The sequence below is a fragment of the Ixodes scapularis genome, unplaced genomic scaffold (assembly GCF_016920785.2).
Source record: "Ixodes scapularis isolate PalLabHiFi unplaced genomic scaffold, ASM1692078v2 PGA_scaffold13__105_contigs__length_92229423, whole genome shotgun sequence".
NCBI lineage: Eukaryota > Metazoa > Arthropoda > Arachnida > Ixodida > Ixodidae > Ixodes > Ixodes scapularis.
In genome coordinates, this window is record NW_024609839.1 from 4,440,635 (window position 1) to 4,464,485 (window position 23,851).

At 48.4% G+C, this 23,851-nt stretch overlaps 2 protein-coding genes across 2 annotated transcripts; both read left to right on the plus strand.

The window, feature by feature from the left end:
- The first annotated feature begins 241 nt into the window (after positions 1 to 241).
- Positions 242 to 1,366, plus strand: LOC115331727 (vesicle transport through interaction with t-SNAREs homolog 1B). The gene has a single exon (XM_029993955.3). The coding sequence runs from the start codon at positions 391 to 393 to the stop codon at positions 1,081 to 1,083; it is 693 nt and encodes a 230-aa protein (XP_029849815.2). The 5' UTR covers positions 242 to 390; the 3' UTR covers positions 1,084 to 1,366.
- A 337-nt stretch (positions 1,367 to 1,703) lies between these two features.
- LOC115314025 (G2/mitotic-specific cyclin-A) lies at positions 1,704 to 23,851 on the plus strand. Its single transcript, XM_040211851.3, has 8 exons — positions 1,704 to 2,176; positions 7,208 to 7,454; positions 8,610 to 8,734; positions 11,086 to 11,309; positions 13,873 to 14,077; positions 16,051 to 16,164; positions 19,768 to 19,901; positions 22,917 to 23,851. Exons 1-8 carry the CDS (start codon positions 1,958 to 1,960, stop codon positions 22,963 to 22,965), a joined length of 1,317 nt encoding a protein of 438 aa, XP_040067785.1. The 5' UTR covers positions 1,704 to 1,957; the 3' UTR covers positions 22,966 to 23,851.

Here is a 23,851-nt window from a genome sequence, read left to right on the forward strand (position 1 = left end):
TCGGCATGGCTGAAAATTATAAAAGTGTAAATTAAGAGGATATATAACTATAAATTGCGATCTAGTAATAATAAAGTAACGGTATAAAACAGAAAATCATTGTTCACATCAGCTTATTGCAATGTTTTCTTCTTTCGGTCAATTTATATCTTTTATATTAGAAATAAATTAACCAGCGCAACCCATAACAATCGATACTAGATGACGTCACTGTTAAAATGAGACGGAAGGACTTGTGTTCTCGAGCGCGTTCATATCACTGCTCTTGTCGCTGGTTTCTGCGATTTTTTACGGTGGGGTGTGTTTCGTGTCACGTTTGTGTCTTGGAGCCGTTTTTCGCGATTCTTCACGTCCGTGAACGCCCCCGGCTTTCCGCTGGACTTCTCAGCGATGCATCACGGCATGTCGTCCGAGAAGTTCGAAGACCTCGAAGAGGACCTCAGGGCCCTCCTCGACGACATCAAGCGCAAGTTGGACGGGACCCGCAATCGCCTTCAAAGCGGCGAAAGCAAGAAAACCCAGCTACGCGAAGTACAGCGTAAACTGGACCAGGCCAACGACGTCCTCCAAGAACTCCAGGACGAAGCCCGCTCGGCGCCCAACCCGTACCGTATCCAGATGAACGCCAAGACCCGCAAGTACCGGACTGAACTCGACGACGTCAACAAGGCGGTTGTCACACTGGCGACCAGCATCAACGCCAGCGGCGCGAGGCAGGAACTCCTGAGCCCTTCGACCGTCATCGGTGACTTTGGGAACGATCCTCAGCGCAGTCGGCTGCTTCAGATGAACGAAACCTTGGGCAGGACCACCGATACCCTCGCGCGAACGTTTCAAGTCGCTGCCGAGACCGATCAAGTCGGGGTTGCCGTGGCCGAAGAGCTGCGCACGCAGCGCGAGTCTCTAGTCCGGACCAAAGAGCGGCTCGAAGAGACCGATCAGAACTTGACGACGAGTCGTAAGATACTGCGCACCATGTACAGACGCGTGATCACCAACAAACTCATTCTGATCTTGATCATCATCATGGAAATTATCATCTTGGGTGGCATCGTGTACTGGAAGTTCTTTATGAAAAAGTGATTTGGCGATGGTGAATCTGAAAGTCGTGTGTTGTTGCTTCGTTGTGTAGTGTTGTTTTACCCAATAATTGTCAACGTTGAGAACCCGACGCTGCGCAGATTTTCCTACTGTGATTTTGCGTCGCGGACAACGGGCAATGAAAGCATGTGCCCATATTTAGGGACCAATAATATATTCGATAAGGGCGTCAAATAGCTACACATTTTGTGGACTTGTACGGGTTCCGATCTCCTATCCTTCCGAGGTATTTTTCGGCAATAATAAACTAGACATAAAATCGTTATTTATGACTTGCTTGAAGCTTATTGGGACGTCGCCGAGAAACAGCGATTATTAACTAGAAAAGAAAAATAATCGATTCATTTTTAAATCTTGCAGCACAGCGCACACCAAATATCTATTATTTTTGGACCAGATTTTGTGTTTCCAAATAAAGGTTCGAAGTGGCGCTGGTGGCGCCGTGATCGCGAAGTCGCGCGCGGTCGCGCGAACTTGCGCGATCAAAAAACATAAAAATAAGCGACGTATGGGCTTCACGCGTGGCCTCACGTGACCCGAACGGGCGCATTTCATTGGTCCGTTTGTGCTGAACCAACCCGCCGCGGGGAATTTAACGCTTTTTGACTCAGCTGCATCGCAGCATTCCGGTCAGTTGGGTTCCGACAGCGCGGTTGGCTCGGGCGTGGGAAACAATACACATTCGGACATCAGTACAAAGACCGCACACCAGCTCGGGTCAGCCACGAATGTCACCGAAAGGAGCCCCCATGCAGCCGTGAGTCGGACCCACACCGAGAGAACGAGATTTTCAAACTGACCCGTCTTTCTTTCTGCCCGTGAGCGCAAGAAGCGAGCCGACCGTTTTTTTTTAAACATGGCGAGGCGTCAAGCTCACGTTGCGTCCGTTGTCGACGCCGGCGACGAAAACTCCAGACCCTTCGGGGCTGCCCCTTCCAAGAGGTCCGAGAACCCCGACAGCAAGGTGCACACCCAGGCTTTGACCAAGAGGCCGGCGCTGACCAGTTTGCAGCCCAATTTGGTGGCGGGCGGTGGCAAGCAGGCCGGGCCCACGAAGCGTGATTTGGTTCGACAGGTGCGTTTTTTCATGCCTTGTCGCTTTGTTCCAGTCGTTGACCCCCCCCTTTTTTTTGTTGGTTTCCGGAGAACCTTGCTCATTTCTTTTATGTTTTATGTTGTCCTTGTTCATAGATATTCCCGTGCATGAATGTGCCTGTTCATTATGTTGTCTTGAACCATTTGTAAACCTAACGTTTTGTTCGTCGCTTCTGTGGTGTTCGCGAGATTTTGGGGGCGTCTTGGACCTGGGATCTTTGTCGTCAAAGCTTCGGTTTGCTGTAATTCTGCTCGTGTTTTTCACGGTAACTCCAGATTATCTTCGCGACATTTATTAAGCGTCCTCGTTTCGCTAGTTTGGTTGTGTGCCTTACGTGCGTTTTCAAAAACGATTTCGTAGATTTTTTTTTTTTTTTTTTCTTACCAAGTAAATTTGTTAACAATTATGATACTCTGTGTACTGGATAAAAATATCTCGGGTAGTCCTGATTGCTGCAGGGGTACGCATGCCAGGTCGACGCAGCAAGTGTCCTTACGTATCTAGCCTGGACCGACTTTTCCGAACGTTAGTGCTTGACGCTAGAATCTCGGTATTTTATTGTGAGAATATATATTTTAAAACCTATGGGAATTGGCAAGTACATGCATCATTTACTAGCCGGTAGTGTTTGGTGCGAACTGCCTTTCCATTGTGCTAACACTTCCATGCTCGTTTGCGTAAAATCATACCAAAGCCGCCTGTATACTCTGTGCCTGTCAGAAGCGCGCCTCGAGGCCGTCGTGTTTCCTCCTTTCCCTCACTCACCCCCTCCTCTCCTATCGCCCGTGTCAGCCGCGAGACGGCGTCACGCACGTTGGGGATCGGCGTCGTTCGGCAGCGGCGTGAGTGGAGCTGCGTGTTGCGTCGGGTTCTTCCCGTCGGAAAGTCTTGCGTTCACGCCTAGAAAAGCGTGTTGTTTTCTCTTGCCGATCGTTCTCCGCTCTGCTGCTTTTCTTGTTGGCCAAGAGTTAGAATCTGATGCCCGTTCTGCGTTTCTACGTCCATTGAAAACATACTGCTCGAGCCAATAAATAAAACATTGCCTTTTGAATTATGAACTATTGAATTCAAACCCATGCATAATTGAGGGATAAATAGAGCAATTTAAAATATTCCAACTGCCGATTCATACACTTCTGTTTTCTGTAACAAGTGTTCAAAGAAAACAAAAAAGGGAATGCTAGAGGGATTCAGAACTACATTTGTTTTATACTTACTTTAAGCATAAAAACCTATTTAGGTCTGCCATTACTAACCCATCGCCGTAAAATCTTTCGCTTGTGTCTTTTCCATAAAATATTTCATCAAAATGCTGACCTTCGTCGTAAACTAATTATCACACCATTCTATATCTCTGCTCGCATTGATCATAGTCATAAAGTCGGTATGCCAAATTTGAAAACTCCGTTGTTTCAACATTCTTCTATTCCCCAAACATCATTAGATTGAAACCACCTTCCCGTCTCCATACCTAATATTACTGATATTGTTCTGTTTAAGAGAGTTCTTACTAACACGTGCACATTGTAATTATTATTTTGATGTCCACTCCCCTCTTCAATGTATTATTACCTTGAGGGTATTTTAAATAAATAAATAAATGAATAAATTCACTTATAGTCGCATGTGCGCGTAGTTCAAAGAACCATTGCGTCATGCGCACTGCTTAAACTTCGTGATATTGGTGCGCGAAAATTCCGAAAATGACCTGTCATGTAGTTTCTCTCAACAAGTATTAACTATCGCAAGGGTTGCATGCTTTCACTTTTACCCTTCAAATTTGATTACTTGACGGCACCCGAAGATAGCGGCACGCTTCGACTTCGTTTTGTTCTGGCATATTTTTGCGGTTGTAAAAACGCAGAGCTTACACAAGAGCCTTGCTCAGAACTAAACGGAAAGAACCCGGCTCAAAAGGATGCTGTGCTAAATTACCCAAGCTTCTACACTTCGTTTCAATTTAGCTGCGAGCGAAGCCAAAGCTAGAAGCGCGAGACCAGCGCGTTTGTGTGTTTCTCTCAAGCTTGCGCGCTCGAGCAAAGCCTGAACGCACGGACCTTCCGTGCTCGCGCTTCCAGCTTTGCCTTCGCTCGCACATAAGGTGAAACGAAGTATAGGTGCATGAGGGGACTGTAAGTACGCGCGCAGCACGTGCTGGCGTCAGCACCAGTAATTTAAAAAAAAAAAAAAAAAGTTCTAGATGAAATAGAATGTTGCACGCGCGTTCGTTGGTACCTTTTTTTTTTAATTTACTTCGAATCTTTCTTACACGCAAAGCGAGCGCATGCAGATCGTGTAGCTACACTCGCCGTACGCCCGAGGGAACTAAAACTCGTGTTTTAAACATTTTGGCATGGCTTGCCAGCGCTTCTAAACGCGTTGCGCCTTTCGCGTCGTCTGCTACGGCGGCAACGTTGGTGGCGCCCCCACGATCGGGGGCGGCGGTGGCGCGCGACTTTTTCGACGGCGCCCGCTATTGTTCTCCCCTCCGTCTGCCAGGCACAGAGTATACAGGCGGCTTTGATCATACCTGTTCCCTTTTTTTTTTTTTTAGATGTTTTTCGGCAATGCAAAATTTGAACAATCGTCAGCTTTCCGGTCATAGTGATTTTCGCTGATATCTGTGACAGTAACATTGCAATGGGTGGTATTCTATGTCGACCGTTTCTTAAACTTTCTTTTTTTTTTTCTGATTTAAAACATACAACCGCTCATGCAGCCTCTCAAGCAGAGTGTTTATCTATCGACATTGCCCAGTGTGTGAGGTAAAGAACCTTGCAGTTCACCTGGCCTCTTTTTTAATTCTGGTACATATGCGACGTTGTGCTCTCATTTAAAGGGAGGAACTGAGTTTCTCCCTTCGCAAGAAACTGAGAGCTTGAAGACTCAAGTTTGCTGCCCCTAGTATCCCCCCCCCCTTTGCTTTCTATTGCTATGTGACCTTGTTAACCTAATGCTACAGAAGAGTGCATGTGAGTATTATGATTACATCAACTAGAAATAGAGTAGTTTCCTCAATGTCAAAATGATGCCACTTTTTGCTTGGTTAGGTTTCTCATGTGCGAAACACAAACAGTAAAAAAAGACTAGTTAGCAAATGTACCTGGTGCAGTTTAGAGCCACTGAATTTGGCAAAAGTACTGTATACCATGGCGTCGGATTCATCAGGAGAAATTTAGCTTTAGATTTCGTTAGATAAGAAATCTTGTAGGCTGTCATTGGCCACCATCCTGAAGAAGCACTAAAGGCGTTTCTGAGATTGTCTGTTCTTGGTGATAACTCCTTCTATGTGAACTTAGTATCCCAGAAATTGGGAAATTATTCTTGTGCGACATCCATTTCCCTGCTGAAAATGTGATCGAAGTTTGTGCCACGCCCCTTTCTGAGTGGCAAAACCTGGAGCACAGGATTCAGCGCAGGTGCTGGTGGCTCCTTTGCTTGTGATTGGCTGGCACCTCTGCTGAATTATGTGCTCCAGATTGTTCTGCTCAGAAAGACAAGTAACACGAACTTGGATAACATTTCTAGTAGGGAAATAGACTTTGCACGAGCATAATTGTTCGATTTCTGGGATGCTAAGTTCTCGTAGAAGGAGTTATCACCAAGAACAGACAATCTGAGAAACGTCTCTAGTGCACCTTTAAATCCGGTGGGGAAAGGGAGTTATGCAAAATATTTACACTCTAAACAACCTGCAATTTCTGACTGTTCATAAGGTGCATGTGGGCATTTGAGTGTTAAATAAATGAAAAGGTTTCATTTCGCTAGGGCTACTGTTGAGTAGTCTACAGTCTGGACCGTGGGAGGTTGGGTCTTTGTTCTCTGACATAGTTTGCCTACCCCAATGTCATGGCGCAATGCGGGCATTTTGAAGCCACCGATGGTGTTGAGATGCACGTGTTTCACTGCTCTTGAAACATGGTCGCTCTCGCGATGCCCACGCTGAGTGTCTAAACCCGATGGCTGCTCCCTAAGAGCAGCCAACAAGGAGGATATAAGAGTAGGAGAGGGCATGACCGTGTAGCCTCCACGAGCCATGCTCCCTTGACGCCTCTTTCTCACTTTCCTCCTTACTCTCCTCACTTATCAGCCAAACATGACCATATCACGTGACCATAGCTAGCCTTCGTCTAACCTTCGATTTGATCAAACTTACTGGACGGAGCGCGCACAAGCCTGCAAGGAATCCTTCTACAATCAACCATCCATCTCACACGTGATATGCCACGCACACCAATTGCCAGAATGATCTACGATCACATTGGCCACAACATCGTTTAAACTTTTATCACTAGGCTTCACTGATTTTGCAAGGTGCCCCCTCCTAGTACTTCTAACCTCCTTGGCAGCCAACCTGCTTGTCTCTGGTCTCTGCTCTTTGGAATAATTAAGGAGCTTTTCTGATCTGCCACCCAGACATCCCGTACACAGAATTCCTTAGTAATACATATGCGAATCTGGGCAGCACCACGTCGAGAAGTCGAGTCGTAGTGCCACATTGCACCACAACTCGATCCCAAACGTCGCTGCAGTCGCTGGCAGATTGAAAATGGCATGTCTTTGAATCGCCAATCCTCGAACACGTGCTTCATGCCTTCTGCGTGGCTGTTCAGGCGTACTGTAGGTGTACGAGTTGTCGAAGGTAAGGCAGTCGCGCTGGAGTCGGGACAACTGGAGCTTTTGATTGTTTATGACTCGACTACGACTGCATTCCGCGTTGCGAGACACCGAGAAGTCGCATGCCCAGGTGATCCCCCACGGCGCCCCCACCAAACGTGGCGGGACGGTAGCCCAGGAAAGTTAGCCGGCAGTGGTTCCACGTGGCTACACCGTTGCGGAACGGCTGCACCAATCTCTACTCTGCCTCTTTTAAAATGCGTTCCGGATTAACAAAGGACACCTGACTCTCCGGGTGGCTTTGAAGCGACTCCTGTCCGGGGTAGACGGTGCCCTTCTTGGGTCGCTTTGTCGATCGATTGAATCGACGGTGGCAACAACATTCAAACGCAGCAATCCAACGCCCGGCGGTCGGCCAGACTGAGCTGCAGAGGACCCAGTTTGTGCCGTGCTCCACCGAGCTTCGAGATCTACGCAGAGTCGTCTGGCGCACGGGGGTCGCAAGTCGACGTCAAGGCGGCTGTCCCCGCCGTTGCTCCCGATGAGGACGGCGAGAACGCTCCTCATTTTGATGATCGGGGGGCGTCCGGCGATGTCTGCTCAGACTCTCCAGACTGTGGAATGGAGTGCGAGGCCGCGGGTGAGTCTGCCGTCGCGTCGCATACCTGCGGACCGTCCGTCGGCGTTGCGGCTTTTCCCACAAATCCTACACACCGTTTCACTAAGTTCAGACGCAGCCGATGGGACCGACCAAAGAGCTTCGAAAACGCGAGTTACTGGGCCTTTCCCGTAATATGAGGACCACGCTGTGGTTAGCCCCATTGGCTCATGGCATAAGGAGCTTCCGGACTTTAAGGTGCCCTAAAGACGTTCCTGAGATCGTCTGTTCTTGGTGACAACTCATTCTATGGGATCTTAGCACCAGAGAAATAAAAAAAGTATGCTCGTGCGACGTCCATTTTCCTATTAAAAATGTGATTGAAGTTAGTGACATGCCCCTTTCTGAGTGGAAAACTCTGGAACACAGAATCCAGCGGAGGCAGCCGAGTGACGATGAGTGAGTGTCAGCCAGGCCGTGTGCCCGTTGTCAAGCCTCCGCTGGGTTCTGTGCTCCAGAGTTTTCCGCTCAGAAAGGGGCATGTCACTAACTTCAATCACATTTTTAATGGGAAAATGGATGTCACACAAGCATACTTTTTTAATTTCTCTGGTGCTAAGATCCTGTACAATGAGTATCGACAAGAACAGACGGGCGGATGCAGGAATTTCCTGAGAGGAATCCCCTTTTCCTCGTTTCACGCCCTAAATTTTACACATTCAGAAATCAAGAGGGGGGGGTCAGGGCATCCGGACCCCCCCGCCTCCCTCTAAATCCGCCCCTGAGAACAGACGATCTCGGAAACGTCTTTAGTGCACCTTTAAAGTAGAAACAGCCTTGTTACCCCACGTGTGCAGCTTTCACGCATTGAAAAGTGCCAGACAGGCTCCTACCTGATGCACACCTGTTCGGACATTTGCATAGAGTGCGACAAACTGGGGCACGCGAGGCTTACTCGAAAAGTCGCGGCGTAGTTGGTCACACTGAAATTCAAATGCCCAAATTGACCTTTACTCGACGGCTCCTGCGACTCGTTTCGTCGCCGCTCTGAAGATGGTGTAATGCGTGTGCGGAACGGGAGGCCGGGCACTCCGGTCAAAACGTGTTGGGGGCGGCACTTTGGTTGCACCGACGAACGGACCCCCCGCCGTCCTCCCCTCTCTCCCCAACCGGGAACCCTGCCGACCCTGGACCCAGACTCCCCCATGGTCCTGGACACGTCCCTGCACACCCTGGAGCCCATGTCCTACATGGAGGTCCGGGACCTGGAGGCCAGCTCGGAGTACGCCCAGGACATCTACACCCACCTCAGGCAGCAGGAGGTGGGTGGGCTTCTTTTGGTCACGCCACTGCTGATAAGTCTTGCAAAAGGACGTGTTGGAAGCTTACAGATGTATGAGGCAGACGTGCTCCATGCACGCACCATACCTTTTGTATGTTGTACGGGCAGTGTGACTGCGGCCTTGCGGAATGGTGCCGCTGCTTTGTTTTAAAAGGGCTCTACCACGCCAGCCGCGGCTTTGCCGCAGCTGGCGTGGTAGAGCCGCCAAATGGGCCGCTTTCTCCACCGGGGTCGGTTTGCTAGTGAATGTAGGTTTCTCTGCCGGTGGTTTTACTGTCGCATGACTAGCTTCGTGGGGACGAGGTACCTACAAAGAAAACTCGACGTCTACTGTTTTCTGCTATGTTGTCGAGGCTAGCGTCTCTTGTGTTGTGCTGCAGCTTGGCACTGCTGCGAGAGTGCGCTGCTTTGTCCTGCATCTCGTTTTCATGCGCTCTCGTGGAAAGGAGACCGTGTAAACGCGTTGCAAACGCAAATGAGGTGTAGTTGAATGTAAGATGAAGGAACGCCGATTCAGTTGTATGACTTTAGTCTCCTTCTTCCTTTATTATCTTATTTCTGTTTCGTCTTTCTTTTCCTTAGACAATACAGCGCTCGAGCGAATGGCTTTTACGGTGTGCGAGCACTGTGGACGATGCGCCAGCGTCGACTCTGCAGCGCAGCATAGGTGGCTGTGAGATTGGCAAATGGCTGCCATAAATTGTATCAATAGTGAGAGATGGGCTAGTTGGTACGTCATTCCTTTTGACAGAAGTGCCACGAGACATGGACAGAAAGTAAGACGTAGCACAAGTCCTTTATTGCCACAATTCTGTCCTCACTTAGGTTATTTCCTGCGTGTACGCTTTTGCACGGGCGAGAAGATGAAGAGGCTTGAAATGCGAGACGAATAGCATTTATCTGCTTTAGGAGTGGCATGTGAAGTTATCTCTGGGAAAGATAGTCTTGGAGTGAGAGTAAAAAAAAAAATGGGCAAGGGTCTGACGAGCGATATCGGCTGGAACGCTATTGCCTGTGTTACTAGTTGCATGCGGTTCAGGCAAAGGCAGCGCCAGGCGAGGAGAAAGGGCAAGCACTAGGAAGGCTGGGGACGAGGAGAGAAACCTCCTTTCCTTTCCAAGGTTCGTAGCGCTCTGCCTTTCTCCCCTCGCCTTCCTAGTGCTCGCCCTTTCTCTTTGCCTGGCGTTGCCTTTGCCTGCACTGCACGCAACTAGTGGCATTGAGTACTGGTACTTTCCGTTCTCTGAGCCAGTCACGTCGCCAGATAATCTCTCGCCGCATTCACCAGCGAACCGCTCCGGGGAACGTTCCAGACTCGAGGAAACCCCAATCTGGAAATTGATGCAGTAAACTGGTCATCCACCAACCTGGGAACAGTGGAAGCCGTTAGTTGTCAGGGGAATTCAGCGATTCTGTAAAAGCCGGGGACTCTCCACCTTGATCGGCACCGGTCGGGCAAACTGTGTTGCCTTCCTTCGAGTGACTGTAAACGATGAGCGTCTGGTGCAGGCCACATTGCACGCGACTTCGCTTGAAAACTAGTCTTGGTGGAACCCGAATTCTTGCCTCTCGAAACTCTGGCACCAAGACTAACTTGTCTGCTTGCGCTTGCACCAGTGGGCTTGCCCAGAGGTTTAATTAAAACTGGACATTTATTCTGCAAAAAATGTCCGACTGATAAGGTAACAGGTTTTTTTAGATGCCCCAGTGAGGAGGTTATGGAGCTCCCGTTGCTCACAAGATGTGCAGGAAGTGTATGGCTTGTAGTTAAGCATTGACAGAAGGCTTAGATCTGCTAAAATGGCACTTAAACCGAGGAAACGCTTCACTCGGGGGTGGGGACGTTCGAGGAAATTTGGGAGTTTGGAGAGTCTTAGAGGAACATAACGTCCCCCAGAAAGGCAGTTTGGAAACCCAGACTGGTGACACTGCATTCCCCGATTGTTTTGCAAAGCATAAGAGCAGTTGACTATAGCTACCACTCGAATTGGGACTTCGCGAACCTTGCATACGGTGTTCAGAGGCTCGGGCAACATTGTCTCGCTCAGTCGCGGAACCGCTTAAGCTGCTCCGCAACTTCAGACGAAACCTTGCTTAACCGTCAACGACGAGTTTGAGCACTTGAATGAAACTGTCCATCGTGCAGGCTTCCCACAAGTCCTTGAAAGTGTCGGAACTCTGAGCCGTCATTTTCAATGCCTCGTAAGTTGTTGAAAAAATATAAAAAATGTTGCGACACTGTATGAGAATGGCAAAGAATGCAGGACTTCAAGCACGCCTTCTCACGCGAGTCTCTCGCGGCTCTCCTCTTCTCTCCCCGGGTGCGCGAAGGAGAAGCTGACCCCGAAGCCGACGTACATGAGCAAGCAGCCGGACATCACGTCCTCGATGCGCACCATCCTCGTCGACTGGCTGGTGGAGGTGGCCGAGGAGTATCGCCTGCACCCGGAGACTCTCTTCCTCGGCGTCTCCTACGTGGACCGCTTCCTCTCCGCAATGTCGGTGATCCGCAACAAGCTTCAGCTCGTCGGCACAGCTGCCCTCTACATCGCTGCGTGAGTGGACTCTTCGTGGAGCATGAGAGCGAAGGTGGTGACATCACGCTCGTGCTCCGATCTTGATTACACCCAACACTGATGCATGTTTCTTTTTTTATGGTTAGGGCAGCTTTTTATGGCACGAGCCCAATTTATGTGCCCCAAGCATTGGTGATGGAAGTGCTGCGCCAAATTGCATTATGAATCCTGGTACTTCTTGTGCCAGAATGCCATTTTTGCTAAGAATTGTGCCTCACATGTGCCTAGATGGGCCTAAATCAGAAAGAAATTGATATTTTATTATTGGTTGGCTTTAATATTTGGGGAAGTAGAGGGAAAGAAAAATTTTACAAATAAGAGTTTCACGGCGTCTCTACACACCGTATAGTTTGCCTCGTCTTATGTCAGCACTGGCGAAGGCTCGAACACCCGCAACCAAAAACACTCGTATTACAAGTGGCAAGTCACGGGGCTATTGATTGCGCTTGACTGGTTTAGCCGATGAAAGCACAGGTACAAGGGTACGACGAACGCCACGATGTCACGCTTTGAAGCGGCAATTCAACTGGGCAGAGCCGTTGATGCTGGGCATCGACCGCTCTGGCCGCTTGATGCACTGGCTGGTTAATCACCGTCTAAATTTCCAGTCGATTTCGGAGACCAAGTCTTGAGAAGACTGTTGCAAAATACTAAGATAGTTGATTGCAGCTACTGGTACTCCTGATAAGAGCACTCAGTTGTCGTGTCTGCCACATGCCTCCATGTCATGGCTGCACCGGGGCACTTGCGCCGCTTGCGTTAAAGTTCACTGCCTTTCATCAGTGTGCGCATGTCGAGCTTCACCGCTTTGCACCAGAGTGCCACGAGCAGCGGCTGTTGTGGAATAGAACCAGTTTTATATCGAAAGACAGATTGCGGTTTGGTAGTCTTATCTGCTTTTGACTCGGATAGATTGAAAGTAGTTTGAGTTTCGTTTATTGCTCTCAACAAAAGGTGTGCCCCCCCCACAACTCTTGGAAGTTTCGTGGTTTTGTTTGCAGCTTTTGGGCCGGGTCAGCCTGGCCACCCCTGTAAACAACTTAATTTTTGCAAGGTCCGCATTTTTGCGAATCGCTTACAATTCGCGAAAATTGGGTCTCGCAAGCAATTCCGGTAAGATGTAAACACATTGGAATCTATATTGAGATCATCCCACCGCGTCGCGAAAATTGAAACCCGCGAAATATTCCAAAACTTCAGCTTTGACCTAAATCGCGAAATATTGAGCCCGTGATAAAATTATTCGTTTACAGTATATACATTCGAATAATTACAGTAGGCACGGTGGTCCCCGTGCAGCTGTAGATCGAAAGAGCAGCAAACTGATCAACTCCAATTCCTATGCCACTAAGACCAGTGTCACTTTTAAAGCTCAAGTGTAGGCTTTTACAATATTTTTGTGTGGTTGTCTTTGCAGTTTAAGATATGTCTCGAGTTTGGTAGGTTCATTAAACTTATGGGACAGATTTCTCTTGGTAGACATGTTTGTGGATATGCTGTTTCTTGCTTGTACTGTATTTTAAATGAATTATATTTACAGGCTTAGCAAACTACCTAGTATAAAAGGGAGAGGATTTATTTCAGTGGAGTGTGGCACTATGATTCACTTTTCAATAATTTTTAGTACGCATTGTACATGAAACCTACTCTGACTAGAGCCTTATCTAAGACTTCCTTTACTCCATATCTGTTCTTATCACAAACGGTAATAGTTAACATGCTCGAGTGTCAGGGGAACCCTTCTTTATCTTTATTCTTTATTCAGGTAGCTCCTGCAGCGCCATTGAGGCATTATTGCAGGGCATTGATTGCCTTGATCACTATCATCAATGAACTCGTTAAGATGCTATCTCGCAGTCGTCGAATATAGTTTGTCGGCAATTTCTAGATCTCGGCGTCCTCCTTGAAGTGCGAGGTTGACCTACAGATCTACCATTCTGTAACAATAGAAGAGGACGATACCGAAACGGAAGTTGCCTAAACAAAAGATATTATGCGCCCACAAAAAGTGACACTACACAATAAAACATTGTTTTCATCGCTTGCCCTTGCATGCGGCTACACGTTGAAAAAAAAAACAGACTGCCCGGTTGAATGGGGCAGGCAGCAAACCCAGACACGATATGGAAGCGCACCCTGCTCTATTCGGGCGTGGCACTCGAAGCGTTAAGGCTTGTCAACACAGTTCCATCGACTGCGTTGCCCATTGGCTCATCGTAGGGGTCACCATAGCAACAGCTCGACGCAAGCAGTCTTAACGAGACGCAAGTGGCGTCAGTCGTGTGGAGGAGCCTTTAAGCCATTCGTGACTTATTCGATGCCTCCTCCTAGATGAGCTGCATTCGACAAACTCTTGGCAGAGTTGACACCATCCGTTGTGTTTGGGTGTCGCCAACCGGTTGCTTACGAACGCTCTTCTGAACGAGCAGTTTTGGCAAGACTAGCTCGAACGGCCAGAAGACCGCTCTCGTTTCTCTCTTACCCTTAGTAAATGTGCCATTTGTCTGTAGACCAATTGGTGCATCTGACGTGGGCGCTGCAGGAAGTTTGAGGAGATCTACCCACCGGAGGTGTCGGAGTTTGTCTTCATCACGGACGACACGTACACGAAGCAGCAGGTGCTTCGGATGGAACAGCTAGTGCTCAAGGTGCTTTCGTTCGACATGGCGGCCCCCACCATCTACTACTTCCTGCTCCGCTTCGCGGAAGTCGGCAAGGCCCCGGACACCGTCAAGCACCTGGCTCACGTGAGAGGCTTTCTTTGATTAGGTGCCGTGCCGCCTTTGCCCTCAAAGGCCGGTGCGCACTCTTGCGACCGCTCGGGACTTGATGCATTACGACCTTGCGCAATATCCTAAACAAGAACTCGGATGGGTTCCGAGATTGTCTGTTTATGGCGGCGACTCAATCTGCGGGCTCAAGTCATCCTAAAAAGACCTGAAATTACGCTCGTGGGTGGCAGATTTTCCTATTAAAAATCTAACCTAAGATTGTGACACACACTTCTTTCTGCGCCTTAAAGCAGGCACTGGGGGTGCCGTCGGTTGGCATTTTCACTAGAGCCTAAATTGAAGAGAGGATCCATCTTAAACCATGACGAGCGTTTGCAATTCAATGGTGAACACCTCCTGATCGGTTGCAAGCGCGCTGTGTGTGGGTGGCAAGGAGGAAAGGCGGAGATGTTTGCAAACGATCGATGCTTATATCACCTCCTTGCAGCTCGTTTTGCCAATGTGGCCCATAAACCATGTCACCCCGATCGGGCACCCAGAGATTTAATTCCTGTCGAAATATAATGCTTGATGCTCTTAACAAGCAATATTACAGATATTTGTGATCTCCACGCAACTCCCTCTTTTCATTGGTCCAATTTTATGGAGGGAGTGGAGGCCGGAAGATGCCCCTCCCTCCGTACTCCCCGAAGAGGAAGTCGTGGTGTATTTTTTGCTGTTAGTTTACTGACATCTTGCCATCTAGAACTATTCATTTTTATTGACCAATGCCCAACGAACAATAGGCCATTAAAAACAAGCGTCTATGAAAAGCACGGGAGTGCCCCTTTAAGACAAGAAAATACTGGCACCACCTATGAGACAGCTTTGGAACTGCATTTCACTACAGTCAAGGTTTTGCAGTATCTGATGTTTAATTTATTGAAACGCTCGTTTACGACATTACCGTAAAGTTCCGAAAGAACGCCCGCTTAAAATAAAGAGATGGAATCGAGATCGCGCACGCAGATCGCGGACAAAAACGCGGGAACCCGCTATAAAGTCGCTTGTCACACAAACTATAAACCGCTATAACCTCGCTGGTACAGAAAATTGCGCGGTTGATGCGATTCCTGTCGGACATTGCATGACGTCTGACAGGAATCGGGGGTGGGCGATGTTTCGGAATTTTTATGTTGCAGATATTTAGCCAGAGAAATGGGATGGGCGATCTCTCGGGGGTGGGCGTTCTCACAGAACTTTACGGTAAGGTTTTCAAGCCAGTACGGAGAGAAAGTCAGCTTTTTGCAGAGGATTTGTGGTGACGTCAGAACGACGCCGGGCTCCGATTGGCTTTGATCGAAAGAATAATGGCTAGGCCTTATGCTAGGTGCCTTGAGGTCTACCCTCTATATTTTTCCAATAAGAAATCGTCGTTCTCACATTATTGACACCCCTGCAAAGAAGCAAACCAACTTGCGCTCTGCATAGCAAAAGAATGATGTGAATAAAAAAATGGGAAATGTTCAGAAATAGCAAGAGTTCCACAGCTTCCCGACAGATGGCGCCGGGGGTGCTCTTGCACGGTAAGGGACCGCAAGAGGTTGTGCTTTGCATAACGTGCTCTTCACATCAGTGTTTTGTGGACGCATTTTGTCGGTCTATACAGTTGTCTGCTACGCATTTTACGACGTCGACTTTATGTATATTTTTCCGGCAATGCCATGGAGCTGCGAAAAGCCATTTTTGACGTTTAGGAATCGGAGGAGTGTAGCAGTTCAGTCATTTCAGGAGTGAGAATGGGCTCTGTGTCTCCACTCCTGGGAGTTGAAGGGCATAAACTAATTCCCTGGAATTTGGGCGGGGAAGTGTGCTTGGTCCACAACACTGGCCTAAAGAGGCATCTACCCTTTTTATCAAGCGTGTTAATTATGAGAAGTTTGGAAGTGCCTTCTGCAGTGTGCTTTTAAACCAGTTGCCACTCGAGTATAGCGCGGCATTTCTTCCAGTATCTGTGCGAGCTGACGTTCCTGGAGGACGACCCGTACCTTCAGTACCTGCCCAGCATTGTTGCCGGTGCGTCCTTGTGCCTAGCTAACCACACGCTCAACCGATACCCATGGGTGAGTCTGACTTATCAATCGGTTAGCGTTCTTATTCCTTGTGGTGAACGGCAATGAGGATGTAGCTACAGAAGTAGCGCTGCTATCACTCCCCCTCCTGTTAAACGCCGACTTCGCGATTTCCACTTTTGCTGTCCTCCTTTCCTATATGCTCTCCAGTTTTTACCTCGCCCCAACTTGGCTCTTCTCGCAACTTAGGAGAGGGGAAAGCTAAGATGATTGTCTTCTTTGCAGTAAACCGAGGTTGTACGTCGGCCTTTCAAGAGACAATGGCATCTCCGCAAAATTACTTTTATTTTTTGCCAGGCGGTTTAATATGGTGTCGGGAGACTACAAAACACTTCAACGAGTGTTTCGTAAGTTCGGAAAAATAACGAGTAATGGAGGTAGTACAGTCAGTAGCACAGCACGAAGAAGAAAGGAGTATGTTCACGGCGTAAGAAAAATGGGCAACGTTTTCAGTAAAATTTGTAGCACATCTCGCGTTTTGTTTTATAAATTCATAAAAACTAAGTTTGAAACTGTGGAATTTGATTTTCGCAGTTTCGAAGCCTGAATTCTCGTGAAATTCAGGCTTGGAATTTAAAATTCAACTTTTGAACCTTTCGGTGTTCAATTCAATGTTCAACGTTCAAATTTTTCTAACTATCTATAAAAATATTTTGATGTCTTTGGACTCGTAAGCTTCAGAAAGCCTAACATTTTTGAATTATTCGAAACATTGAACCTTGGCAGAGTTATGTTGCAAACTGGAACTGGAACTTTGGGAGGTTCGCGGCATCCCTAAAAAATGTTTGCAAAGCTCTTGAGGGTAACTTTCGTTGGTTCGTGCTTGTCGATGCGGACATTCCCGTTGTAAGTCCTGCGTGACCCCCCCCCCCCCCCCCCGAGGTGACGTGACCCCCCTCAGTACCCTTCCCTACTCCTCCTCAAGAGCTGCGCTCCAATTTGGCGTTACAGGGATTTGTAAACGGCTTTCATTTTTTTAATGTTTGTTTTGCATGTTGTGTTACTGACCCTCTAGTTTAGGTGGGCGGTTCCTTGCCGACTTGACCGATTGCGCAGTGGCCAAGCAGCGCACTTGTGACTGTTAGAGCGCAGCTTTTAGGCGCCCGTTTCCGGCTTGAGTGGCGTCGGCGTAACTGCGAAGTGCACTATGGGAAATGTCACATAATGCACCGCGCTAGCCCCCCCCCCCCCCCCCCCCCCCCACCTGGGTCACGTGACCGGGGGGGGGGGGCACGTGACCTCCCCCAAGGTCACGTGACCCCCTCCCCGAAGTCACGTGACCCCCCTCCCCGAGGTCACGTGTCCCCTTCCCCGAGGTCACGTGTCCCCTTCCCCGAGGTCACGTTACCCCCCACCGAGGTCACGTTACCCCCACCGATGTCATGTGACCCCCGATGACGTCATCATCACTGATGCTCCCCCTCCTCAAGAGCTGCGCTCTAATTCGGCGTTACAGGGAGTTGTAAACGGCTTTCACTTTTTTATGCAGACCTTCATGAGCCAAAGTTTGGACCTAAAACCCATTGAAGTCTGTTGTGCTTAAAGGGGTACTTCCACGACATATTTTTCAGCCACCCCAACTAACTCAGTTCTTTGAATCGCCGGTCCTTTACCCCCTCTGGTACTTTTTTGTATCGCAAAAGTCAAAATAGTTATTGTGAAATGGGGAAATGAAGTTGATGTCAAACACAACATTCAAATGTATCTGTGCTTTTCAGTTTCACATTACATACGAGCTGGGAGTCTAAATACCGTATTTACACAATTGTATGTGCCCCCCCCCCCCCCCCTGAAAAAATTCCACAGCAGCAAAAAACAAAGTTGATAGTTTAGAGGCACATTCTATGGCAAACATGTGAGAACGGCAGGGCGTCTCTCAAAACCTCTGCCTCCAGCGTGCATTCAATGTCTTCTGCCGTGCTTTGGTCGCTCACGCACATGCGAGTCGCACGAGTTGCCGGAGAGTTATCAAAGCTGGAGGCGGAACAACTGAAGCTGCCCCCTGTCCTTCTTACTCTTTGTCTGCTACTAGACACTGATTCGTCGGTATCGTCCTAGAAACTCTCGCACTTAGCAAATGACCGCATCTTCCGCGCTTCCTCTGTGATCGCATCGCCCGTCACGGGCAGCGGCCGATCGCGCACTTCTGCGACGTACGTTGCAAGCTTGACCTCTAATTTTGGAAAGCATCTGGACCTATCCAGACTTTGGCCCTCGGAAGCTTCTTAGTTTGTTTCCCCGATTAAGCCCCTCTGCCGTTGCAGACGCTGCTGGAGCACCGCCCGCTTTGACGGGTCGAACTTGCATCCAGCAGCGTTGTTTTTGGTCGCTTGCGGATGAAGTATGGGCCGTAGATGAGCACCGAAAACCGAAGCTGTCTGGATCACAAGTTTCGATAGAAACTTACTTGGCTTTCCAGCAAGCTTCCATGACCTCGACTTTCTATCAAACGATGTGCGACCGTGCATTTTGCGAAAAGCAGGGGAGTGAGGCTGTTCCATGGTCGTTTTGAAGGGGCTTTTGCATCAAGTCCCGTAACCCTTGCGATTCAGGCGCATCCAATCACTGCGAAACATTCCGGCTGGTTTGCGAATGAAATAAATACTTTTCCGTGCACTTAAAATAAAGACGAAAAGTTCTGAAATGAGCGTACGGTATGGCGCAATGCTACTGGTTCAACCGACTGAACTCGAGCAAATGTGTTCTTGATGTCGCAGTTGAATCATTTTTGGCGGCTGTGGAATGCTTTGTTTCTACAACTCGACCTACAATCGTGTAAATGCAGTACAGTATGCCAAGCATTTGTTTCATGCTGTAGCATGGGTGGTTGATCGAGCTTCCAGAACATTTATTCGATGTCATGAAACTGCTTGTAATCAGTGGGAACCTATTCTACATTCCAAAATTGAACCCTTACCTGCCGCTGGCGTCACTTTTTGATTGTTGCCAGTAGAAACTTTCAGTCTCAAAGAAAACCGAGGACCAACATTGTAAATTTAATAAATTGGCGGAAATGTTTTGGCCAAACAATTTGGTTAATTCGGCAGTGTTTGTTCTGTGGGGGCGGTGGTAGTCCCCAGGAAGAAAGAACAATTTTAAAGATTAAGATAACTGTTTATTACGGAAAAGAAAGGTTTGTCTGAGTCAATGGGACGGGCGGAAGCAGCTGGGAAGGGAAGAACGTGGGCTTGGAGTACTTTGAGGCGATGGCAGCGGGCGAGGGCGAGGCTAGTGTATGAAGTGACGGGTAAGGTTACAGCTGCGGCGAAGAAGTCTGCTGCCGGGGCTTGCGAGCAGAGTCGACTTGGCTGGTGTTTACATTTGGGCGATGGGTAGAACTGAGGGCGAGAAGTGGACGGTGGGTTTGAACGGCGAGGGCTCGTTGGCTCTAGAGAACTCGGGTTGCGGGGAGCAATTCGGAAGGAAAGAACTGAGCGGGGGCGGCAGAGGGGATGGAAGAATAACCGATGGCTACGGTTAACATATGCTCGGAGTTGAGTCAATTTTGAGGCATATCGGGGACTATGAAGAAAACGCAGGAGTGCCCCTTTAACTTCCGCAATCCGTATGTCTTTTCCTCCTCATTGCGTGCAGTCCTCGGACCTGGTCCTCTACTCTGGCTACAACGTGGAGGACTTCAAGGAGTGCATCCACAGCCTGTACAGCAGCTTCTGCAATGCTGGCACACAAGCACAGCAGGCCATCCAGGAGAAGTTCAAGTCCTCCAAGTGAGTCGACTGCACTGCATGCCTTTTTGTTCTGTGCTCCCTTGTGAGCCCTCGAATTTCATTGTCAAGACTTTTGTGACAAAAATGACCAAGTGGGGAACATCGATTTAAAACTTGATATCTTGGCCTTGTCTGGCGGCTTGTTTCGAGAAAGCAGCAATGATTGACGGTACTTCGGGCATGGTGTCAAACATCCTTTGCAAAAATGTGAAGACATTGGTGAGAACATCGGAGGTTGCATTGTTGCTGTCATGCAGTATAATCACTGGCAGTATCATTGCGTTCAAAACGATGCGGTTCTACTTCCTTTGGGAACTCCCAAGTCCCTTGTAGTTTTACAGGGAGCTGTTAAGGGCTAGTTTCCCCAGCTACCGTCATCTATGAGCAATGGCGGTAACCTTTCCAGCCTTTCCACTCCGATGGAAACCAGAGGGGAAAGGCTAAATTTCTCTAGGTGTCATCCTTGAGGTCGCCCATGGGGTCGTCTGAGAAGTTGTCTTTGAGGACGTCCAAGAGGTCGTCCTCGAGGTCGTCATACCATAGTACAGCTTCGCTGGTCTTCCTTCTTCACCAGAGTGGAAAGGCTGAAAGTTTTTTCAAGTTTATTTAGGGGAACCCTTTTATGGTATTTGTGGCAGCGAAGGGGCATATTACTCGGTGTTCAAGCAAACTTAAAACTGCTACACTCTGCTAGCCCCCCTGATGCGAGATAACCGAATGCCACAATCTTCAATAACTCCATCGTTCCTTTGGCTTTTCGTAGCAGTTGTATGGTGATAGTGCCAGGCATTGTCATACTTTTATTTTTGACAAATTCGGATGGTCAATCGTCGGCAATTTATTTTGCCAGAAAACGGGCAATCGTGTTTTCTACCTGCCAATTTCTACCTGCCGCGGATCCACGTGCGCCGGCAAACACATTGTTCATGTGTTTGGCGGCGCACATTGCTTTGGCGTGTTGGGCCTCGCTGTTTTGGCCAGTTTCATGGCAAGCAGAGCGGTGTCTGTTTGTTGCAAGTTTATTCATAGCATCTCCGTAGTCGCGGTGGCTTTGCGGCGCAATGGCAAATTCCAAACCTAAAAGAGGTACTTTCAGCTGTTCCTGAAATTCTACATGTTGAATTGCCATGCTTCGTGCCGTCCAAGAAGGGAGAGAAGTTTGCATTCTGTCACACGTGCACGTGTGATGTAAGCGTTTCGCGCGGTGGGAAGGCTGATATTAAGCTGCACATCGCTTCGCATAAACACCAGGGATAAGTGCCTGCCTCTTACAACTTCCCCCGCGGCTGTGGGAGTTTTACGAATTTGAAAGTCCACAGGTTGGCAAGTATGGTGTTTGCATTGCCAGTTTCTGGCTGGTGCGCACAGTAGGCTCGCAACAGTTTAAACTCGGATATGCCATACTTCTGGTTAGTTTGAACTAAATTTAAAAATTTTGGTTGTCCCACTGTGTTTAATGTAATTTTTTAATCAAATTTTATAAGCCGTTTAATTCTCACGGCATTTTTGTGCAATTCAGTATTTTTTGTCTCACTGCCCCCATTGAGTGTGTTTCTTTCCAAACGTCGGTGCCATGCGGAGAAGCAACACCTGCGGGGCTTGTATCCACGGGTGTTGCTTTTCCGCAATGCTCTGGTGCTCGGTAACAAGCACGCTCAATGGGGCTAAAGCAGGGGACACGTGAGCAATGAAAGTGCAGCAATTTCAATAGCAACATGCACGGATGCTGTGACGGGGTGGCATGCCATAGGCCACGCAAGTTGCCATGTAAATTGCAGTGCAGCGCCTGTTTTTATCGCTCGTGCATCCCCTGCCTGACAGTCCACAAGAGACACCTTTTTTGCTAGGTGAACAAACTTAATATGCTGTCCAGTCCACGATAAACATTTTTGAGGGGTGAATAAACTTGTGTTGTATGTTTCACCAATGTTTTATGCATGGCATACCTGTTTATGATTAGTCTGCAGGTGGTCCGTACAGCTTAGCGGTTTGCCCGCGTTCATGTTCTCGACTTCACGACTTCTCCTGGGCTAGCACAACTGCACAGTTTGTGTATGCTAGCTGGACACATTCTTTGTCTGGTCTTTGTCAGCGCAGCTGAGCTAGTGTAAATATGGCTTTATAAACAAACTGTTAAGGTTGGCTTGCACTGCTTACGGACGAGTGACAGCTCTCGAGATCTGTTGCGACAAGTGAACACGCCAGTGCCGTCCTTTGAGTAGACGCGGAATGCTTGCCGTTTCCATAAATTTGAATTTTTTTATTTGTGCATCATATTTTCTTTTCTTGCTCGAAAAACTTTTGGAGGTGTTACGAACGACCATCTCCCATTGGTGGTAACATACATTTGGCGTTGAAAATAGCACAAAACCTTCGCTCTAGTGAATTGCAGTTCTGGAGCTGCCTCATTAATGGCACCAGCGTGCCAGTGCATTTAGCCACCCCGTTCACCCGCTCTGTGTAGCTCAGTCGGTGTGGTGTCTGGCTGGGAATGGCTTGTTCCTTGTTCCATCCCCATCCGAGTGTAATCTTTCATTTGTGTTTTAATAACGGGCCTATACGGTTCATATAACTTCAACCTACAAGGAGCAGTCGAGAGTTGGAGCAGTTCTAAAACGAAGTATAAACAGATTCTGCCTTAAAAATATGGAGCCCTACTTAGGCCTACACCGTTTTGGTGCTGCCTGCCTTCCCGAGTATTAGCACGCTTACCGCCAAATGCACAAACCTCGCTCTAATCGAGGTGCCCCTTCACTTCCTCCAGGAAAGCGAGAGGGCCGGCGCTGGGCCAATCGCAAGGGCGAATAAGGAGCCTAGGTCGCCTATTCGTCCTCGTGACTGGCCGGCACCGGCCCTCGCGCCTTGTCGCAAAATCGCAATCCTCGATTGGACGGAGGTTTGCGATTTTGGGCGCCTAGTTCAGTGAACGTCCCTTGGATGTAAGGAATTGCAGAACAAAGTGTGCTGCAAGGGTTCTTGTCGCTCACACCGCGTTTTGTTTTTCCTCCACGCCAGGTTTCACTGCGTCGCAAATCTGAAGCCTGCGTGCACGCTGCCCTTCTAGCGGACAACTCCGCGTCGCCACCACTGCCGCTCAACACGAACAAGTTTTTTCAATTGCATGTTGGACAATAACGTACATCGATGGTCGAAGTGTGCAATTTCATGTCTTGTGCCATTGTGAAATGTATGTCGCCACGGCTGTTTTAAGCATTTGAATGAAACCCATTTTTTTATGTGTGGCGGGGGAAGGGGGGGCCAATATTTCTGTGCTTTGTCTCTTCCTCCGACGGACTATAGGCAAAACTGTTGGCTTGGCTGCCAGGCCCAGTAACGAGAGAGTTAGGAATTATGCAACGCGTTGCAGTTTTTCTAACTGGAGACCTGCAACATCTCAAGCACCATGGCGCATGTTTTTTGGCTCGCTTGAGATTGATCCTGGTGGTTTGTAGCCTTGTCTGTAGTTCGCATCAAAATGAGGAAGTATACTTGTTTGCAAGTCCGGTCTCAGGGCGCCGCCATCTTCCTCAGTGGGGTGCGCTCTTGGGCGCGGCCATAATCCTATTATGACGCCTTAGCAAGGCTTCGTAATCAGATTATTACTCGTCGGAGTGCACCCCATCAAGCAAGATGGCAGCGCCCTGAAGCCTGACTTGCAAACGTGTATAGAGCGCATCTCGCAGCCTTTACTTGCCCCTCCCCTTCGGTTTTTAATTTCCACGGTCGGTCTCCGACATACTCATGTACAGTGCAGATACGATTCGGATGCATTATCCAAAGAGACTCTTCCAAGGTGTATGAAACGGAGGTATATTTATCCAATTGCCACATCCTTTATTTTTTTTATTTTTTAACAAACTAACTCCATTTTAAGCCCTGTACATAAGTGTCGAACAAAGTATGCTTTTTAAGCCAGTATCTGTCCAATCCAATAAATGTCCTGAACCAGA